A 22,245-nucleotide genomic window follows, 5' to 3' on the forward strand; every position below is an offset into this window, starting at 1 on the left:
TTCCTGAATCTGCTGTTTTCTTCATGAGTCGGTGGTGACAGGGGGTTGCCTGCCCCATCACAAGAGGCCCCAAATGGGTAGACCACGCCTCCTGCTCTGCCGGTCAGAAAACCTGCCGTTTCCGCATGATCAATTACCTTATCTCCATGGCCATATGGGGGAAGCCCTGCCTTTAGCAAGTCACCTCACCTGGGCCAACAGTGTGGGTGCTGAGTGTAATTTCTTGGCTGTGTCCCCCACACCATCTTGCTATGCTGCCCAAAGGTCCTGCAGAAAGATGAGGCCTCCTGTCTGCAGACTCCTTCCTCTGTGTAATGAGGATGAGACTGTGGGCCTGCGTGTGCCTTTATCACCTGGGTTACAAAGCACAGGAGGGCCTGGGAGGAGCAGGCCTGGCTAGACTTATCACAGTGGCAAGCCTGGGCTAAGGGTCTGGGAAGAGCTGGTGGAATTCTGAGGCTTTGGGAAAGCCCAGGACCTCTGCCTTTGGAAGCCAGAAACTCTCTATTCCTCTTCTGTTTTACAGTGTTTCCTGCTTGAGAGAGCAGTGTTTCTCAACCTTTTTTCCTTATCACTACCCTTAAGTGAGAAAAATGAAGTCAGTTTCCATTTGCCTAAACACGAAAAATTATATATTAAGGAATAAAATGTTGCTGGGTTCGCTTTGGAGATAGATCCATAAACCATTGTAATCTCTAAGACTTGTTTCCTCTACTGTGACCCCAAGAAACAGTTTTTACCCCCTTTGGGGACAGTATTGCCCCCTTTGAGAATGCATGCCACGGAGGGACGTTGCTGCCCACAGAAGGGGGCTGTCTTCTGAGACCCTTTCCTGCCTGCTTGATTGCCTCTTCTCCTGAATCCCTCCGCATGAGTTCAGCTGCATGTCCCAGGGATCCCAGTTCAACTGTCTGGGACCCGAGGGAGGTTGACTTTTTACTGAAGAAGTCTGGATCCAGGCGCCAGGGCTCAGGGATGTCCAAGTAGTGGGGATGTCCCCGCTCACGGCCACAAGATGGCTGTAGCAGCTCCGGGCATGCCGCCCTCACAAGCCTGCCTGTGGAGGGAGGAAGGGAAACAGGGCACTGAGCAGGCAACTGGTCGGTAAATAGCAGCTGCTGACTCCACACTCTTTTTTCTTCCTTCGGTCCTCGCTCCTTTACCTTTTACTTAAACCAGCATTGCCCAAGCCCACATGTGAAGCACTGGGCGTCCAAATGGACGGAAGCACTTAACAGTAGGACAGGTTGATTGCCCTTGAACAGGTTACTTAATATCTCTGGGCCTCAACTTCCTCATTTATGAAGTGAGGGGCATAGACTCGTTGCCTTTTTTAAATACATTACTTGGACTGAATAGTACATACTTGGACTGAAGCCTAACATAAAGGCTTACAAATCCTGAATGCATCGTGTGAACCAGCTCCCAGGTCAAGAAACCACGTTATCAGTCCTCCTGAAACTCCCGCGAAGGTCGCGCTATTCTGACTTCTACGACCGCACTTCAGTTGTGCCTGGTTTTGAACTTCAGACAAGTGGCAGTCATAAAGTCGATGCTCTTTCTTTAAGTAGGCTCCGTGGCCAGCGTGGAACCCAACGCAGGGCTTGAACTCACGAGCCTGAAGTCAAGACCTGAGCTGAGATCAAGAGTGGGACGCTGGACTGACTGAGCCACCCGGGCACCCCGAGTAGACACTCTTTTGTATCTGGCTTTTTTTTTTTTTTTTTAAAGATTGTATTTATTTATTTGACAGACAGGCTTCTTTCATTCAGCATTGTGTTCGTGAGGGGCACCTGGATGGCTCCGTCAGTAAAACATTAGCTCTAGATCTCGGGGTCATGAGTTTAGTCCCTCCCCAAACTCCTCCCTGCCACCCCCTCTTCCCCACCTTAGGCATAGGGATTTTTTTAAATTTCTTTTCAGCATAACAGTATTCATTGTTTTTGCACCACACCCAGTGCTCCATGCAATCCGTGCCCTCCTTAATACCCACCACCTGGCTCCCCCAACCTCCCACCCCCCGCCCCTTCAAAACCCTCAGGTTGTTTTTCAGAGTCCATAGTCTCTCATGGTTCACCTTCCCTTCCAATTTCCCTCAACTCCCATCTCCTCTCCATCTCCCTAAGGCATAGGGATTTTTTAAAAAAATATTTTGTTTATTTGACAGACAGCTAGAGAGAGAGCACAAGTAAGCAGAGCGGCAGGCAGAGGGAAAGAGAGAAGCAGGCTCTCCGCTGAGCAGGGAGCCCGATGCAGGGCTCGATCCCAGGACCCGAGCCGAAGGCAGCCGCTTAACCAACTGAGCCACCCAGGCCCCCTGTCATAGGGATTTTTTTAAAACCTGTGTTCGTGAGATTCACTCACCATTCTGTTCCTCCCCTGTCCTTGCCCTCTAACATTCCCTAGAGTGACTATACCACTGCTGACAGTTTTTAGTGTGGGCTCTTCCAAAGAGCGCCGCTGTGGAAAGTCTCAAATCTCATCTTTTGATGAATACATACATGCATTTCTGTTGTGTTCTGGGAGTGGAACTCCTGGGTCATAGGATGTCTGGGTGTTTACCTTCTAGATGGCCTTTTAAGGGGCACGCCCAGTGATGAAACCAAAAACTATCCTGGAGTACACAGTCAGAAAATAGGTTTTCCTTCTTTTCACGGCTAATGAGACTCAATGCCAGGACTGGTCAGCTTGGTTTCTTCTCCAGGTCACACTGTCTACCGGTAGCCTCCATAGAAGCTTACGCACACCCCCGCCCCCCAGAGCCTGCTTGTGAAGAAGGCCGGGTAGCAGGTACCACTTGTGAGGGTGGTGGATGACACTGCTAGGGCTGGATGAAGTCCAGTTGCTGGGAGTTTGCAGGGCCATTCAGAGAACATTGGAGCGGGGGGACTCTGAAAAATATCCACTCCATGGGGAGGCATGTCACAGAGCTATGAAATGAATCTGTCAATAGATGGTTTTGTTCATCTACGCTCTTCTCCCCAGTTTTAAGTGCCTGGTAGATGCTCCAGAAAAGGAACCATAGACAGGGCAGAAGTAGAATTTTGTTAAGAGAAATTTGTCTTTTAAGAAACTTTTCAGCAAACAAGAAATTTCTCCAAAGCAAGCACTTTAAGAATGCTGTTTGTCAAAGGTGGTTTGGAATGTCATCTTACGGTTTAGAGCGAGGGGTGGAGCTCAGAGAGTGTCTCTGGGAGTACAGCATATAGACCAGTATCCGTGTTACCTCAGGGTTTGTGGAAAAATGTCGATTCCAGGCCCAGCCTGGAATTGGAATCTCTTGGGTGGGGTCCAAAAATTTGCCTTTTGACAAATTCACAGGTGGATCTGGGGCACCGACTCCACAGTCTGTGTCACATTATCCACCGCCAGAGGGTCTGTATGCTTTTGAGGCCAGGAGTTTTGATATGGAAGTATAAAGTGATCCTATCACTACCCACAAGCCTCTCTCCTATTCTGGGGCAAGGTCCAATTTCTTGTTTGCAAAACTCTTCAGATCCTGGCCTCAAGTGGACCTGCTGGCCCTCGCTTTTTCCTGGGACATCACTGGCTATTAAACTGTCCACACAATTTTGCCTGTGTTGGCGATGGTGTCTTCTCAGTGGCCCCTCTTGTTTGAGACAGCCTTCTGTGGCTTTCTACATGTCACTCTGAAAACTCTTTGAAAACCTCCTTTGTCCTCCTCAGCCGTCCACTTCAGAAGTGGTGGTGTTATTCTGAGGCAGGCTTTGGGATGCCATATAAAATAAAGCAACGATTGTATTAAAAACCAGGAGAGGATAAGCAGCTAACACAAACATGAATAAGGCCTAAGCACATGCTGTACCAGGGGAGAGAAAGAGGGAACGCTTTGTTGGGACTCTGCTTTGTTTCTGAGGTCCGCAGTCTGGGTGCTCACGGAAAGCCCTGACAGACTTGCTAGTGAGGTTTACAGGATTCCAGCTTGGCAAACTTACCGAATTCTGGGGTTCGAGGCCCTGTTTCCTGAAAGGTGCCTGCCTAAGCGCCTAAGATTCCCTGTGGGTGGTGGAAGGCCCACCCCATCCTGCGTTCTTAGGTCCTGGTGGCATCTCCCCGGTATCCCCAGGCACGTCTCATCCAGTTCATTCTTCCTCACAGCTCAGCCCTAGAGATCCAAGCTTCCCTCCAGAAATTCCGACAAACACTACAACCTTCTATTCAGATATACAAACTTCACGTTTCTTCCTTCCCACCATGTTGCTCTGAAAACTTTCAGTAGAGCCATAGTTACATACTCTAGGACACTTAACGTTATTTCAGGGACAATTTCCCACCACAAGGAACACTGAAATACAACAGGAAGTGGTGAGTATGAGTAGGCAGTCCTGGGCTAAATTTGAATGGTGGAAACTTCATACCAAAATGTTTTCCATAGAAGTTCACTTTCTTTAGTTTTGATGACTGCCCACCGGATCGTTGTGGCCAGATGCCACTGACCAACCAGGAAACGGGAAAAATAAATGAATAAACTCTTTCATATGGCCTTTTAGGAACTCTGGTTTTCTGGGGGCTGTTTGTTTTTGATAGGAGCACAGAAAAATGGCAGTCCGACCCAAACAAATAGAGGAGTTTGGAGTGCAGCACGTTCAGTTATGAAAACTCTAGGATTATCATTTTGTAACAACAGCAGAGAAAACCTGACAGAGAGGAAGGGAATGAACATTTAGGGAATGTCTCTTCTACACGAGCATTTTGCTCGTTACTTACCGAATATGCTGTTCCACAGCCACCACCAATGCAGCTGTTATTACCTGTTCCCTCCTCCTTTCTAGGTTAGGAAACGGGTTCGTGAAGGTTAGTTAGGTAACTTGCTCATGGTCACACACTTGTAGTGACTAGCAGGAGTCCAAATGTAGCTCTCTTTTCACTCTTCCCTGGTGACCTGAGGAGAAAGCTGAGCGGAGTCTTCATAAAGTAAGCAGTTAGGTTAAAGTGGCCGGCTTGTTAAAATAAATAACACTATCCAGTAAGAGACACCTGTGTTATCCATCTATAGAACACTGATTCTCCTTATAGCCGTGCTATTTATTTTGATGCTAATGAGAACAGTTCATAGGGTCCGTAGTAGTCGTAAGCAACCCTTGAATATAAAAGTATTAATTTTACCCACCTCTAGGAGGACCAGACTTCTTGTGAGGTAGACAGAGGCAGCATTTAAAATAGTTGCCAGTGCCCTCTGAATCCTGTTCTCCCCTACCAAGGCAGACCCGTGTGGGGGAGAGAGAGAGAAGATGATCACTTGAGGACTAAGGCCCAGCGAATTACACCAGGGGAAATAAGGGACAGTCTTTGAAGCTCAGGGGGTGTCTGAGCGATATTCTGGATCAGGTTCAACGCTCTGCACTCTCCTCTTGTTGAAGTATAACTTGTCTGGCCATAAAGGTGAGGCGGAGAACACGGTGAATTCCAACTTCAAAATTTGTCAGGTGAAACTGGACAGACCTAAAGAGGTTGGAAATCGACAGGAAAAGTACACCCTCACAGTGAGCCACCCTGCCCTCTATTTTGCTAGAAGCCATCCTTGCTTGTGCGGACTGATGCCCTCTACTGACCTGTTCCTAAGAAAAGAAGCTGGAGAACCAGGTAAGGTGGGAAAAGGAGGTGAATTGCCACCCCCAAGAGCTCACGTAACGCTTTGACTCTCTCCACTCTAACAAATAAATATGAGAATTCAGCTCAGCCAAAGGCCTGGAAAGGAAGCACAAACGCAGGAAAAATACAGTTCTCCCAAAGGGCAGCAGGGTGAAGGTGTGAGTTTGAATCCTACATCATGTGTAGCGCTCCCTGTCTTGTCTGAGGCTCACTGAGGTTAGCCTTACACACAGCGGGCTCCACTGCAGAAGCAAGATGGCCTGGGAATCTCGGCGTGCCTGGGAAGAAACCTCCCACTGCCTCCTTGAATTCCCTTCTAGGTTCCCCACCCCATGTCCTCCAGCTCCTCTGCGCCCCAGAGCCTTTTATGCCATTCTTATAATACGCGGCGTAATTCCTTCCATTCTGGGTTATCTTCGAGGCCAGAAGATCCCGACTCACGTGCGGGCCCCAAAGCCCCCAGCCCCGCGCGTGGCGGCCGCGGACGCCTCGGTAAACGCAGGTGGAATGGAACAGGATGCTCCAACGTCTTTTCCCACCGCTGATTTCCGTTAAACATTTGTCTGGGGACGACGCGCCGCGACCCCCAGGGCGGCCTCTCGCAGGCAAGGCGGGCCACGCGGAGGACAGCGGCCGAGGGCTCCGCGCGCACTTCCTGCGGGGCGGCGGGCGGGGGCGGGGCTTCGAGCGCGCCTCCCCGTCCCCCTCCCCTCCCGCCTCCTCCCGCCTCGGGGGCCGGCCGAGGCGCCGCGGGGGCGGGGCCGCCAACGGGCTGGGCGGCGTGGCGGAGCGGGCTGGGCGCCCCCGGCCGAGGTGCGAGCGAACCGCGGCGGGCTCGGGCGCGGAGAGGGGGTACGCGGTGCGGAGCAGCCCAGCCCCGCACAGCCCCGCACAGCCAGCACAGCCCGGCCCGGCCCGGCCGCGCGCGGCCAGAGACAAGCCGGCGGGTGGCGGCAGCGGCGGCGGCTCCCCGCCCGGCCGGTGCAGGGCCTCCGACCGACCGCGGCCGAGCGGGGCCTGGGCGCGGGCGCTGGGGGAGCCCGCCGCGGCGGGCACAGGAGGAAGCGGCGGCGGCGCGTCCCGAGCCGTGCGCGCCATGTCGGGCGGGCCCCCCAAGGGCCTGCCGTCCACCGGGCCCCACTCCCTCCTCGACATGCCGCACCCGCTGGCCGGCTCCAGCAGCGAGGAGGCCGTGGGCGGCGACAGCACGCCCAGCCCGGACCTGCTGATGGCCCGCAGCTTCGGCGACAAGGTGGGGCGCACGGGGCTGGGGACCGGGAGGCGCATTTCGCTCTCGCGGGGGATGGTGGACCCGCAGCTCCCTCTGGGCGCCGGGCCGCGCCCACCCTGGCGCCCCTGCCCGGGGGCGGGCATGCCCTGGGCCCCAGAGCCTTTGGCAAAAGCGTCCCTCCCTGCCGCCCCCGCGGGGTCGTAGCGGCGCGGAGAGCGGCCGGAGGGGGCGGGCATGCCCGGCTGTGACGGAGCGCGGGCGCCAGTGACAGCTGGTGGGGAGGGGTCCTGCCCGCGTGTTGGGGCCGCTGGCGGGTGTGCGGTGCCCGGCGCCTGAGTCCTGGGATTGGGGGGGGGTCCCAGGTTCCTCCAGGAGCATCCCCGAAGGCTGAGCTGCTGGGTAACTTGTAGCTCCCCACTTTCCTGGGACTGCAAAGGAGCAAGAGTTCATGGTTTTCCGTGGTAGGACTGGCAGCCTTGGTGTTACTGCCAGAGTCATTTTCCCCACGCTCTGTCATGTGGGGAGTGATCTTTGTTTAGGTTTGCTGTGTGCCCTCCGGAGTCACCTGACTCAGACCCCAGCCGGCGAGGGAAGAGTCTCGCTGTGGTTTTCCGTCTGGGGCTCGGTTCACCTCTGACGGCCCTCCACACTGGTTAGCTTTGGCAGAGGCCCGTTTTGTGGTTGGTGGGAAGAAGCTCGCCCTTTGACCTTCTTTGTGCCGGAGGAGGCTCCTGATTTTCTTAGAGCAGCATAATTCTGGTGTTGCTTTGAGAGACCGCAGAGTCCCGCGAAGGGTTAAGGGGCGGCATCCACCCCACCCCCGCCATTTCAGCTGTGACCAGAGCTTGAGCTGTGATTCTGTCAGCCCTGCTGCGGCCACCTACTCACTAATTGCAGAAATTAGAATTGGTCTTAACATTTGTGATCAGGATTCCCTCTTCCTGGTAAAATACTAAATGAATTCCTCCTAATCCCAATGTTAAATGGGACCGGACGACCTAATTCTTTACCCCATAGATTGGAGGGCATGTGGTACAGTAAAAATGAGTGTATTAGTGCACGGAGGACTCAAGATAGATATGATGGGGAACTTGGTGTACCTTAAAGAGTTTATGAAAGCCAGGAGTGGAGAGTAGAGGGTTAGGAGCAAAAGGACTTAAAAAGCGAATGAAACCAATGGATTGAGCAGTTTGAGGTCGGTGTGTTGGTGTTTGTGATTATTTCTCTTTATTTTATAAATGATACACTATATGAAGGGTTGTGTTACTTGGAAATACCTTGTGTGTATTTGGCATTCAATAAGCAATTGTTGAGTGACTGGATAAATAATTTGTTGCTTTCTCCTAGACCGAGAAATGATTCCTACAGGCATGTAGGACAGGGACTGAAGTTGAACCTTCTGATTTCCTTCCCAGGATAGTGAATTTATTATCTATGGCTGTGTAACAAATTACTCCAAAACTTAGTACTGAAAATAGTGTGTGGGGGTCAGTAGTGTCATCTAGGAGCAGCTAGGCTGGGTGGTTCTGTCCTCAGGTCTCTACTGAGGTGGCAGTCAAAGTGTTGACCAGAGCTTGGGTCATCTGAAGGCTGGTTTTGGGGAGGATTTGCTTCCAAGCTCACTTACTCGGCTGTTGGCAGGTTTTAGCTCCTCTTTATTGGGCTGCTTGACATGGCAGCTAGCTTTCCCCCAGAACAAGTGGTCCAAGAGAGCAAGAGATCCCAGGACTCAAGCTATACTCTTGTATAAGCTAATTTTGGAAGTGACATGATTCTGCCATATTCTGTTTGTCACACAGACCAATGCTAGTACAAAGTGGGAAGAGGGTATGAATACCAGGTGGTATAAATATGGGAGCCATCTTGAATGCTGGTTGCCGCTGATGGCTATTTTATTTATTTTTTAAAAATTTGTATTTACTATTAATATTATTATTGCTACTGTTACCCTTATTTTTAGTAATTGCTATACCCAGTGTGGGGCTCAAGTCATGATGCTGAGATCAGGAGTCATATGCTCTTCTGACTGAGCCAGCCAGGTGTCCCCAATGATTTAAACATTGGCTTAATGATCCACTCTTGGCAGATACCTGTCTCAGAAATATGGGCATTTTCCTAATAAATACTGGCAGGACAAATGCCTTGTACCACTAAGAGCTTGTTGGTGGGCGGGAAGTCAGGCCCAGGTCTAATTACTGCTGGCTTTCTTTACAGGGACAGTTCTGTGAGAAATACCATCTTGAAGCTGTTATTAATAATTATTGAATATTTATTAAGTCTCCTTACAGCCGTAAGAAGCATCAAAATGACATCACTCCCAAGGGCCTGATTTATAGTAAGCCACTTTTCCTTAGAGGTTAAGTAATGTAATTTCTTTCCCTGACTGGAAGTAACATTTTCCTTGAATCTTGGCATGCACGTGTGTTCTAGTGACTGTGGGGAAATTTCTGTAGAGAGAAGCTAGCATTCAACTGAGGTGAGTGAGGAGAAGGAAGCCTTCACTTTGGCCTCTTTCTCTTGCCCTGGCAGCATGGGGGCCATTGGAGGACAGGGAGGAAAGCTGAGTGCTGTGATCTGTCTTTGAAAAGAAACCTGTTTTCTCGTCTTTTTGGACAATGGAGTTGTGACCCTGGATGCCTGGTTCAGAGTCTGTTCTGGGCTTGGAGAATGAGGGTTTGACAGGCTGCTCATGGCGCAGGGTTGTTGTATTATACGGAGGGGAATTGCTTTCTCTGGACCCAGGATGTTGCCAAGAATGGAAGCCTCGTGGTTTGGCCCCGCAGACACTTCTGGGTGGTGTCTGTGATGCTTGCGGGAGATGGAAACAACAACCAAATATGATGGCTTTTCATCCACTAACTTCTAAAATCATTCAAACCTTGGAGTCATGGGAGAATCCTTCCTATCTTCCAAGGGTTGCTAGGACTAATTCTTTCCATGCCTCACCAGGCCTTCTATCACTACAAACTTCATCTCCACCTAAAATGTAAATAAACCACTTGGCCTGACTCTTGTCTGTCTTTCATCTGCAAACCACTCTGGGCTACTTCTCCCCTGGCTCAGGCTCCAAGCTTCTGTGTCCCTCCCAACACTCATATACTGAGCCCACTCTAGGCCCAGCTGTGGTTAACACCCCTTCCCACATCCTCAACCTCTCCACTCAACTCTTCCGCCTACTTTCTGCCCTTTTCAGTGATGGCTTCTCCTTCTTCAGAGTGGAGTCTTCAGAGTGGAGGTGTCTTTCCGTCCCCTACTCCGCTTATATCAGTATCAGAAGATGGGGGTCGGTGTCCCCTTCTCCCCACTGCCCTTTGCAAACCAAGCTCTTCTCCCCGGAGGCCCATGTCATTTTATTGGTTAGTCACTTATCTGAGGGCCTACCAGGAGACAGGCACTGTTCCAGGAACTTGAGCAGAGTCAGCCAGTTGAAGACCCCTGCCCTCACTGGGTACTTCTCAGTGAGTATGTCCTATGTTATGTAATACATGCTGTGGGAGGGAGAAGAAGTAGGTTGGGGAGGGGGTTCATGATTACTGGCTGTGGGAGGAAGATTTGGATAGGCCTTCCTGAGAACTGGAGATTTTAGAGACGTGGAGGAGGTGAGGGAGGGAGTTAGCAAGTGGATGTCTGGAGGAGTGTCCAGCTGGAGGCTCACAGGCATCTGCCTGGTGTGTTGTGGAAGAGCCCAGAGGCCACTGTGGCTGGGGCAGAATGGACAATGGAGAGTTGTTGACGTACAGCAGAGAGGGGAGGGTCAGACCATGGAGGGTCTCATAGGCCACCCTGAGAATGTTGGCCTTTGCTTTGAGGCCACATTCAGGGTCTTGAGTGGAAGGAGGACTTGATCTGACTTACATATTGAAGAAGGTCATGCAGGCTGTTGAATTGAGAGCCCTTTATTTGGCTATTGCACTGAAATTCATTTCCTTTTAGTTAAAAGGCCATAAACCAAATGCAGACTGGCAAAGGAAAAAAAAATCTTTGAAAAGCCCCAGATAGTTTGGCTTCAGAAGTGGCTGGAGCTAGGTATTTAAATGATATCGGAAATCTGTCACTCTCTGTCTCTTGGCTCTGCTTTCTTCTGTGTTAGTTTTATTCTCAGGCTAGCAAAGGGATATGTTCTACAAATAAGCCTCACAATTTCAGCAGAAAGAGCATACCTCTTTCCTGATAGCCCCAGCCAAAGCCCTGGGCTGGTGTCTCGGGAGCCTCAATTGGGTCAGGCAATGGAACCAAGCTTTGTTAACTGATTGCCCAGACCTGACGCAGATCCTTATCTTTAGAGCATGGAGAAAGGAAGTGTTTTGTAGGTCTGTGCATTTGAATGGTGAAATGTACATATAAAGTACATAAAATGTTTAAAGGATAAAATGTATCTATACAGTTTAAAGAACAAAAAATACTCCTGTTCCTCCTATCCCCCAGTTTAAGAGAATATTGTTAGTATCTTAGGAGCCCTGTGTGAGCTGGGGGAGGATGGAGGTGGTTTCCAAAGCAGAATCAGGACGCTGCTGTCCCCCGAATGGGGGACAAGCAGAAACAAATGTCCATTTTACAGGACTTCCATGACTTTTTCATTACCTGTTGTTTCTAACTCATTAAAATCTCTAGACCTTGGGGAGCCTGGGTGGCTCAGATGGTTAAGCCTCTGCCTTCCGTGCCCAGGGTCCTGGGATTGAGCCCCGCGTCAGGCTCCCTGCTCCATGGGGAGGCTGCTTCTGCTCCACCTCTCTTTCTTTCTTTCTTTTTTTTTTTTTTTAAAGATTTAATTTATTTATTTGACAGAGAGAGAGACAGAGAGATCACAAGCAGGCAGAGAGGCAGGCAGAGAGAGCGAGAGGGGGAAGCAGGCTCCCTGCTGAGCAGAGAGCCCGATGTGGGGCTCCATCCCAGGACTCTGGGATCATGACCTGAGCCAAAGGCAGAGGCTTAACCCACTGAGCCACCCAGGTGCCCCTCCACCTCTCTTTCAAAAAAAAAAAAAAAAAAAAAAAAAATCCCTAGACCTCAACTCACTGTCTTCTCAAATCATACCCTCCCCTCAAGAGACCCTGTTCAGGGAGCCTGCTTCCCCTCCTCTCTCTCTACCAGCCTCTCTGCCTACTTGTGATCTCTCTGTCAAATACATAAATAAAATCTTAAAAAAAAAAAAAAAAGACCCTGTTCAAACCTTCAAAACTATTGGTTTCTTGACTTTATTTCCACACACCTTGACCTCTTTTTCAGTTCAGCTGCCCTCTCCTGGCCACACCCTTGCGTTGGAATACCCGGAATGGTTTGGGCTTTGAGTCAGTGCCATGAGATACCATCTTCTCTTGCCTTCCCCGCTCCCAGTCAGCAAGGACCGACTGCACCTGTTCGCTGACTGCCTCTGCTTGCCTCCCTCCTTCACCGTGCACCGCTCCTCCGCCTCCTGCCAGGTCCCGGCCTCCATTCCCTTGCTCTCCTTCCTTTACACCCAGCCTGGATCATTCCTCGGGTTCAGGTCTTTTGCCTACACCTGGGGTGCGAACACAGCCTGCGAATCACTGCCCGGGTCAGTTCATGGGAACCAACCCCAGCTGGGGCCTCAGTGGTGCTGGGCCCTCCGTCCTTTCCACAGAGGCTCTGTCGCTCACACCTTCCGCCCCTCTCCTCCGCCCTCCCGTTCTGCTGATGAGAAGACAGACGGGATTCTAGGCCTCTCTGCCACCCCGTGGCCCGCCCTGTCTGGCCTCTGAGACCTTTGCTCTGTTTGTCACCCTCATTTGTTCCTGTGTCCTCACGCTCCCTCTCGCCTGGCTCATTCCATCAGTACTGAAACACACTCAGGTCACCCCTCACTTGTAAAACAAACGAGGAGTGAAGAAAACTCTGCTGTGAGTCTTTCTTCTTCCCCGTCTCAGGATCTCTTTTGTGACTCCTCCTCACAGTGGAACTCTTTGAAGGCACGGTCTGCCCTTCCTGTCTTCCTCGCTCACGCCTCAGCCCACTGCTGTCTGGTTTCTGACTTTACTTGTGACTTCCTTCTTGCAAAATCCAGTAGCCGCTTCATCGTCCTCGGCTATCCTGACCTCCTCTTCCTCTAGCCCTTGATGCTGTCGAGTACCCTCCTTCTGGAAGCACTTTCTGCTTCCAGGCACACTGGCTGTGTTTGAATCCCAGCGCTGCCTACCTACAGGCTTTGCAACAGCAAATTATTTAACCTCTCTGAGCCTCAGTTTCCTCATCTGTAAAGAGGGGACAACAGAAGCAGCTCTGGCACGGGGTCAACGTGAGGCTCTGGGGAGTCTGCACTTAGAGTAGTGCCTGATACGTGGGGAGCCTTTAATAAATGGGAGGTGGTGACGGCGGTTACTCCTGGGGGCTGTATTCTCCGTATCTCCTTTCGCATTTCTGCCTGTTCTTTGTCTGCGTTGGTATCCGTCGTGAGCCCGTCAGGGTGAAAAACCTCTGTAGGTATCTCAAACCGAAAGGCTGTAATACAGGGAGTTAGTTACATAGGCCTTGGAAGGCACGAGAAGTCAAGCAGAAGATGGTGAGATTAACAGAGCAGCAACAGCAGGAAACTGCTGTCACCCTCAGGGCCGGAGGGTCAGCGAGAGGAGGTGATGTTACAACCCTTCTGAGCTTCCGTGGGAACTAGAAGCATGGCAGGGCGGCTCCACAAGGGTGGGGTCCCCTGAGGAGGGGAGGCCCGGAGAGGAAGCAGCTGCTGCTGGGGATGCTCTTTGAACCAGAGCAGAAGACTCTGGGCAGAGGCAGAAGCTTCCCGGCTTCTCTTCTCATCCTGTGTTCTGGTCTTTCATCAGCATCTTCCGTTGGCCAAAATAGCTTCCTTGGTGGACGTGTGACTCGAGGAGAGCTTAACAGTCTTCGTTAGATTTGCTTGGATGGCCGCTGGGGGAAGGGTGTCTCTTCCTGTAAGATTGTGCACCTGTGTTTGCTGCGATGTGGAGAGGGGCTCACGAAGAGGCTGGAGAGGAGAGGAGAGCTGGGAGAGAAAGGGGGGTGGCAGGCCCCGTGGCTCCCTTGATTCCTGGACCCGCCTGTGCCCATGATGCGCGAAGCCAGCGCTGCTGCTTGGTTCCAGTAGGTTGTGAATTCCCTTTTACTGACACTCTTTTCAGTTGGGTTTTGTCACTTGACACTTAAATATATATATATATATATATATATATATATATATATATATATATTGACAGATAGGTTGACCTTAAAATGTGAAGTGAGAGAGTTGAGTTTTACTTTGGGACTGTTGAAGAGGGGGGCTTTGTTCCTGTCGGTCAGCCCCACTGTCGGGGCGCACGTCTGCAGCCAGCTGAGGCGGCGGAGGGGGTGTTTTCACCGGGTCCTGGAAGTCTGAGGGGCCTTTTAGGTGTGAGGCGGGGAAAGCACCACGGGCTGAGGGAGAAGCCTGAGCACAGCTCCGGAGATGGGAAAGGCCTGTGCCCGCTGGAATGGGATCGAGTGGAGTCGTGTGTTGGGATGGGTTTTGAGGGGCTGGGGGTGGGGATTAGTGAGGAGCGGGCAGCCCTCCAGACTGCTTTGAGCGCACTGATGTGGAGGTCAGCTCTTGTTCTTCAGGCAGGAGTCGGCCCTCGAGGGGTTTTGAGTGGCGGACGGCACGGTCTGCGCTGGCAGTGACGAGCCCGTAGGCAGGTGTTGGCCTGGCTTCGTCCGGAGCGGTGGCCTGCAGGACGGAAGATGAGAAAATGTCAAGTTTTGCCTCGTTTTGGTAGAGCGGGGACACCTGGCCGCCCTCACGGAGCGCGCGCGAGCACGAAGACCATTAGGGTGCGGTTTGAGGACAGGAGTCAGGACGGAGGGGTCTGAACGCCACCTTCGGAAGCCTCCTCAGAGTTCAAGGCTTAGCCCAGAGGCGGCTCCCAGGAAGCTCTTCCTCAGCATACAGACGCCTAGACCCGGAGTCCAGCCCTAGGGGGCGGCCGGAGTGGCAGTCGCTGAGGTGCTGTCCCTGAGGTGTGAGCTGACAGAGCGTGTGGGAAGCAGGGGTGTGGCACTGGTCACGGGAAGGGTGGTGGCCGGAGGGAAGACGGGGTTGAGGGAAGACATTTAGCATCGGGGAGACTTGAGTTTTAGTGGAGGTTACAGGGAAGCGGACAGATGTTTTGTGTGAAAACGCAAGACAGCTCGGCAGAGGCGCATCGGCTCGTGTGTGAGGGACTCGGTTTGTTTATGAGGCATGGGGGGTTCCATGTGGTCTCGCGTCGCTCACCCCACAGAATTCCTCCCTTTGGCCGCCACAGCAGCAGTTGGGCGGCTGTCGTGTGTGTGTGTGTGTGTGTGTGTGTGTGTGTGTGTGTGTGTGTGTGTGTGTGTGGCTGGCAGGAGGGTGTGCGGACCAGGGCCAGAGGGCTGTGAGGAGCGGCGTCGTTTCAGGACTCCTGCCGGAGCGAAGGCCCCGGGGCGAGAAAAACACACCTCGTGTCCGGGGAGCAGAGAGCAGGCACCTTGGAAACCTTTCTGTCCCGAGCAAGCACTCGTAGGCCTGGCTCTGCTGGATGCTGAGGGCACTGAGGAAGATTAAAATAAAAAGGAACCCCCTCAGGCGGTCCTTGGTCTTGTGGAGACATGGCAAAAAGATGGTTCCAATGGAATGTGAAAAATGTGAACTGTATTTACTAGCTCTGGGGCCTTGGGCAGGTTTCCTAACCTCAGTGTCCCCCACCTAAATTCTGGGTTACCTTTACGGGGCTGTTCCGAAGATGGAATGCACGTTTGCAGTGACAGTGTCTGGCAGACGGTGAATGCTGTGCAAATGCTGGTGTTTGTATGGCCTGGGAAGCCGACCCTGAGAGTTTAACCGCGAGGAGTTTACTGGAGGGATGAAGGGAAGTGAGGCAGGCAAGGGAAGGCACCCGAAAAAGATAAGTCACCGAACCAGTTTCCACCCCTCGGAGCCTGTGCAGAACACACACCTGGGTTGTCCACACCCGGGGTGAGGCAGGGGGTCTTCGAGGCAGCCTTTATCGGCCACTGGTTGCGCACTGCATGGATGGCGTGTTGGGCATTGAATCCGCGAGCATTTTCCGGTCTGCCCCGTGGGTGGGCACCGCGGGGGAAGCAGTCAGGCCAAGAAGCGCAGGCGCTGGCAGCTGGAAGTCAGGCCAGTGGGCCCTGAGGTGGTCAGGGCGAGGGGACACGGGCGGGCGCCGGCTGTCTCCACCACAGTTATTATGAGAGTGAGGTACAGGGATAGAAGTAGGGAGTGACCCTGCTTAAGAGAAGGGTGGCTTTTCCCAAGGAAATGATGTTTGAGGTGGAGAGTGGAGAAGTAGACGTTTTACAAACAGACAGAGCAAAGAAAAGTAACGGGAGCAGAAAAACCAGCGCGTGCCGAAGCTGGGCGGTATCTGGTCGCAGGAATGGCCCAGGGAGGGCGGCTGAGTCGCGCAGCTGGAGAGGGAGTTAGTGGGCAGGTGGAGGTCTGGATCCGCAGACGGCGAGGGCTCTGTCCCACACGACTGGGAGGCCAGTTAGATTTTAAGCAGGGAAGGTGCAGGGCCGTACTTGTTAGGTCACCGAGACTGAGCCCCTAGCTGGGATAAGGTGGGTGGAATCAAGAGGTGGGGAGTCCAGGCAGAAGACGGTTGGAGCAGAAGGCTGCAGCTTTAGTGGAGTTTTGACTCCCTGACTTCAGGGAGTGTATTGCTCTGGAGTTCTGTTTGCAAATGATAGAAATCAGGCTCTCACTAACTTAAGCAAAAAAGGGCGAACCCATCAACAGTCTCACTTGAGCCACGGGAGTGGGAAGCAGGGCTCTGAATGTTCCTGCGGTTCAGCTTCATGCTCCAGAGCAGTTTTATCCGTGAGGGAGGGAGTGGGCAGCTGGCAGGTCCCAGACCTCCCATTTTACAGCCGTGCCTCTGGAGAGGGAGTAAATCTCTTACACAGGGAGGAATCTCGGGGAGCCGTGGCTCGGGTCCTGTACCCTGCCTGAGACCAATCAACTGGACCCAGAGGTTCAACCATGGCTTGCGGGGTGGCTGGGGAAGGAGTCTGAAAGAGTAGGTCAGCCCTCTTTCCAGCTTCAGGGTTCTGGAGCAGCTCTGAGCTGTGTGTGTTAGGCAAACAGTAAGAGATTACTTACAAGGGAGACTCTTGGGTCACGGGTTTTAGTGACTGGCCGAATAATCATGGCAAGAATAAAACAAATTTTGGGAGAAATAGGTCAAAAATTAAACTATAGATTTTTTAAGACTTTTAATTTTTTATTTTATTTTTATTATTTTTTTAAAATTATTTATTTATTTTAGAAAGAGAACACGCAGGCAGAGGGAGGGGCAGAAGCAGAGAGAGAATCTCAAACAGACTCCCTCCCCACTGAGCACAGAGCTGACTTGGGGCTTGATCTCACGACCCTGAGATCACAACCTGGGCCAAAACCAAGAGTCCGATGCTTAGCCGACTGTGCCACCCAGGTGCCTCAGGTGTAGTTGCCTTTTAAAAGAAAAATTGGGATATAAATCACATACCATCAAATCCACTATTTTTTAATTTTAAAGATTTTATTTATTTTTTTACACAGAGAGAGAGAGATCACAACCAGGTAGAACAGCAGGCAGAGAAAGAGGGGGAAGCAGGCTCCCTGCTGAGCAGAGAGCCCAACGCGGGACTCGATCCCAGGACCCTGAGATCATGACCTGAGCTGAAGGCAGAGGCCTAACCCACTGAGCCACCCAGGCACCCCTCAAATCCACTTTTTAAAAGCATGTAGTGTGTATGGTTTTAATTTATTCACAAGGTTGTGCAACTGTCACCAGTTTCCAGTTCTAGAATGTTCATCACCCCAAAGATAACTCATCCTACCCATTAGCAGACACTCCCTCCCCCCCCAACACCTGGTAACCACCATTCTATTTTCTGTCTTTATAAATATGATACCTCTCCTTTAGATACCTTATGGAAATAGAATCATATAGTATTTGTCTCTGTAACTATCTTATTTCCTTAGAATAATGATCTCAGGGCTCATCCATGTTGCAGTATGTGAGAGGATTTTCTTCTTTTTAAAGACTGAATAAGGGTCTCCTGGGTGGCTCAGTGGGTTAAAGCCTCTGCCTTCGGCTCAGGTCATGATCTCAGGGTCCTGGGATCGAGCCCCGCATCGGGCTCTCTGCTCAGCAGGGATCCTGCTTCCTCCTCTCTCTCTGCCTGCCTCTCTGCCTACTTGCGATCTCTGTCAAATAAATAAATAAAATCTTTAAAAAAAAATAAAGACTGAATAATATTCCATTGTACGGATAGATCATATTTTCTTTATCCATTCATCTTCTGGTGGACATTCAGTTTGCTTCTACCTTTTAGTTATTGTATATAATGTTTCAGTGGACATGGATGTACAGATACCTCTTTGTGATCCTGTTTTCATTTTTTTTGTTGTTTTTGTTTTGAAGTATAAACCCAGAAGTGGGATTGCTGGATCATATGGTAATTCTGTTTTTAATTTTTGAGGTACTTTCATCCTGTTTTCTGTAGTGGATGTACCATTTTATAATCCCACTAAAAGTACACAAGGGTCCTAATTTCTCCACATTCTTACCAATACTTGAAATTTTCTATTCTTTTTTTAAAAGCTTTAAATTTTTTAATTTTAATTTTATTTTAATTTAATCTTTTTTAGAGAGGGAGAGTGAGGGTGTGGGGGGAGGCAGAGGGAGAGAGAGAGAATCTTAAGCAGGTTCCATGCCCAGCGTGGAACCCAAGGTGGGGCTCGATCTCACAACCCTGAGATCATGACCAGAGCTGAAATCAAGAGTCAGACTTAACCAACTGGGCCACCCAGGTGCCAGCTATTTTCTGTTCTTTTGACAAAAGTGGCCATCCTAATGGATACAACATTTGGTTTATATTTCTTTGATGACTGGTGCTGTTGAGTGTCTTTTCCTACACTTTCTGGCCATTTGTATATATATTTTTGGAGAGATGTCTATTTGAGTCCTTTGCTAATTTTTTATCAGATTATTTGATTTTTTTGTTGCTCAGTTGTAGGAGTTAATTTTTATATTCTGGATATTAACCCTGATCAGATACACAATTTGTAGGTATTGTCTCCCATTCCATAGGTTGCCTTTGTGTCTTTTGCACAATATTTTAAAGTTTGCAGTAGTCCCATTTATCTATTTTTGCTTTTGTTGCCAGTGTTTTTAGTGTCATATCCGAGAAGTCATTGCTAAGTCAATGGCATGAAAATTTTCTCGTATGTTTCTTCTAGGAGTTTTATAGTTGGGGGTCTTAGGTTTGGGTCTTTAATCCACTTTGACTTAACTTTTTTAAAAAAGATTTTATTTATTTATTTGTCAGAGAGAGAGGGGGAGAGGGGGAGGGTGAGCACCCGCAGGGGTGTGGCAGGCAGAGGGAGAACGCTGAACTCAGTCCCAGGACCCTGGGATCATGACCCGAGCTGAAGGCAGACACTTAACCAACTGAGCCACCCAGGTGTCCTGTGAGTTAACTTTTGTATATGGTGTAAGATGAGACTTCCACTGCATTCTTCTGCATGTGGATTTCTAGTTTTCCCAGCACACCATTTATTGAAAAGACTGTCCTTTCCCTGTTGAGGACGTATATACTTCTAAAGCTAATTTCTTACTAAAATCAATAAATCATATTAATAGTTGAAGTGCCATAGATGAATTTATCCTGCAGATGTTTGAGTGACTTCTCTGTTCTGTGTGCTGGGTAAGGCCTGTCCTTGGGAATCAAGATATCTAAATTCTGGAAATGACATTAGCCTGGGACGGGTCCGTAATTAGAATAGACATGCTTGTAGAATCGCTGTTTTACTGCAAAAACAGAAGACAGACTTTCTCCAGGGCTATTTGGTGAGGGCAGAGATGTGTTCTAAGGAACTGAGCTTGTTGTCATCCTGCTGGCATCAGCATTTATGCTGCAAAAAATGCAATATAGCAGCCGTTCTCTGTGCCGTCCAGTCAAGCAAACCTTGTTTAGTTCATGACTTGCATCAGCAGTTTGAAGGCACGTGGACTTTTTGTTCATTTTTCTCAAAGATTTATACAGGCCTATTGTGTGCCATACCTTGAGGATACATAGATGGACAAGATGACCTTACCTTTAGGCGGTCAAGGCCCAGGAGAGGAGACTGAGGAGGTGCAGTGAAGGATTGCAGTAGGGGTTGCGCAGAATGCCGGGAGGGTAGTTAGAGTGATTTCTTTTGAGTTAAAGAAATTCTAGAGTAAAGCACGTTTCAAGGAGGCATTGAGTTACCTCTTGCAGGTTTTGTCCTTGATATTAATGGTCAGCGTTGGGATTTCAGTGAGAATTTGAATAATTGTTTTCTGGTCTGATAATAATAGGGAACTCTTTTTACTCTCTTTCAGCCTGTAGATTTTATTATGCCCGTGTTAATCCAGTGTATCCAAGATTGACTGTAATATGTGGGACCCAGTGCAAAATTGAAATGCTCGTCCCCTTATTAAAATTTTATTAAGAAAAAAAAATATTTTATTAAGAATTCCAAGATGGTGACAGCAGAGCATTCAGCCCAGTGTGGAAACTTTCTGAGCACATGATCCTGTGTGAGTGCAGATCACAGACCCACGGAGCTGGCCCCAAGTATACCCTTTAGAGGCACTGGTGGCCAGGTCCTGTTAAAATCACCTCTTGTGGGGCGCCTGGGTGGCTCAGTGGGTTGGGCCGCTGCCTTCGGCTCGGGTCATGATCTCGGAGTCCTGGGATCGAGCCCCGCATCGGGCTCTCTGCTTGGCGGGGAGCCTGCTTCCTCCTCTCTCTCTGCCTGCCTCTCTGCCTGCTTGTGATCTCTCTGTCAAATAAATAAATAAATAAAATCTTAAAAAAAAAAAAAAATCACCTCTTGTCCTTCTTGGTGTTCTAGGTGAGGACTCTTGGATCCTTGGGTGTGCTTGTGATGAGTCCGGCTTCCTGAGGCTGGCTTCTCCGGTCTGGGTTGACCGTGGTCCTTGCGACTCCATTGCCTATCAACATTCTAACATTTCCTGTTTCTAGAAGAACTTAACGTAAACTCCCCTCCTGCCCAGCTTTTCATGGTTAATGTGTGCTTCGGACTGCTTTTCATTTCCCCAACCGTTGCTTCTACTTTCTTTCCCCTTTTGTTCGGGTCTCTCCTCCGCAGAGGGTGCCCAGCCTCTATGCTCCCCCAGTTATCCTTGCCTTCGCCCAGAGATAAAGGCGGGGGTGGGCACGATCGCTGCTGACATCTGCAGAGCGCCAGCTGTTTGGGAGCCTTGCTGGACCTTCTCTGTGCACTCCCCGATGGTGTAGTTCCTGTCATGTTCCCCTTTGACAGCTGGGGAAATGTAGGTTCTGGGAGCAGTAACTTGGTTCAAGTTGCCGAGCTAGAGGAGAGTGGGGCAGGGATTTGAACTTGGGTCTGTCTGACTTGAGAGCCTGCTCTTCCTCGCGGCCACCACTGCTCGAGACCTGGTTTTCTTCCCCAAGCCTCCTCAATCTCTGAGCACTTGCGCACCTTAGTCACTGAACCTCGGGTTTCCACTACAAGGTGCATCTGCATGCCGAGGGGGAATGAAGCCCATCTCTCCTGTGTCTTACTTAGCTCAGGTCTCTTTTCTCCGCCCATTTTCTCCATTTTTGCAGCCTTTGTCCTCACCACACCCGTCTCCCTTGTCAGAAAGTTTCCCAAGGCTTGCTGGCTCCTGCCGCTCACTCTCCTCAGCCCCGCCAGGCTCCGCGGAGGAGCAGTCTTTGTGCGAGGCCTCCATCTGCCTCGCCATCTGCCTGCTCTCGCCTGGGCATCGGGGTCCACGGTCCAGCTCTGCCCCTACCCCTCACCACCGCAGAGACCTGCAACGGCTCTTTTTGCACCGTGGAGTTCAGGCCTTTAGATCTGCAGAGACCTGGGAGGGCATCCACCCTAACACCCTCTTGTTTTCACTCGCATCTGGGGCCCTGTGAGAGAAGCAATTTGTCAGACCCAGGTCACCCAGCTAGCTCCTGGTGGAGCTGAGCCTAGGACCCAAGTTTCCATACTGCTTGGTCTGGTGCTCATTTTCTGTGACTCGTGACACTAACCAGCCTCCCCTTGATTTTCTTCACTCTCTTTTCTTTTCATTCTCAGGGTCTCCTACCGTTCATTGCTGTATTTCCCTAGCCCAGTGCCTGGCATGAAGCAGAGGCTTAATCAATACCTACTGAATGAATGGATTCTGTGCTCTCTGTGTCCTCCCCTGGTCTCTGCACCCTGCCTCTCTGGACCCACCTCTTTTCCCTTTCAGCTCTAACTGTGGGCCCACCAGCCAGGGTCCTCACCCTTGGCTAGTTCCTTACAAACCATCCCCGGATGGACTCACACCTGCCCCAAGGTGTAGGATTCCCACACTTTCTGGCTTCAAATGTACCTTCCCAAGTGTTTCTCTGATATTTGATTTTAGCACCGTTAA

General features: G+C 50.6%; 1 protein-coding gene and 1 long non-coding RNA gene across 4 annotated transcripts in view; one reads left to right on the forward strand and one right to left on the reverse strand.

Moving 5' to 3' along the window:
- Positions 1 to 609: 609 nt before the first annotated feature.
- Positions 610 to 6,247, reverse strand: LOC125084044 (uncharacterized). Its single transcript, XR_007122449.1, has 3 exons — positions 5,574 to 6,247; positions 4,729 to 5,463; positions 610 to 1,057 (listed from the first exon to the last, which is right to left on the reverse strand). It is a non-coding gene; the product is annotated as an uncharacterized LOC125084044 (long non-coding RNA).
- Positions 6,248 to 6,388: 141 nt separating this feature from the next.
- SNX30 (sorting nexin family member 30) overlaps positions 6,389 to 22,245 on the forward strand; it is a 108,681-nt gene continuing 92,824 nt past the window's right edge. For 2 of the 3 annotated variants that reach the window (XR_007122178.1, XM_047699068.1), the window contains exon 1: positions 6,390 to 6,865. Coding sequence is in view for 2 of the 3 variants with exons in the window: in XM_047699068.1 (XP_047555024.1) it covers positions 6,710 to 6,865 (156 nt within the window). In the remaining variant the exon portion in view is untranslated. Of the gene's footprint in view, positions 6,866 to 22,245 lie in introns of all 3 variants that reach the window. The other variant, XM_047699069.1, reaches the window with a different exon arrangement.

Source organism: Lutra lutra, chromosome 13 (genome assembly GCF_902655055.1).
Source record: "Lutra lutra chromosome 13, mLutLut1.2, whole genome shotgun sequence".
NCBI classification, from domain to species: Eukaryota; Metazoa; Chordata; class Mammalia; order Carnivora; family Mustelidae; genus Lutra; species Lutra lutra.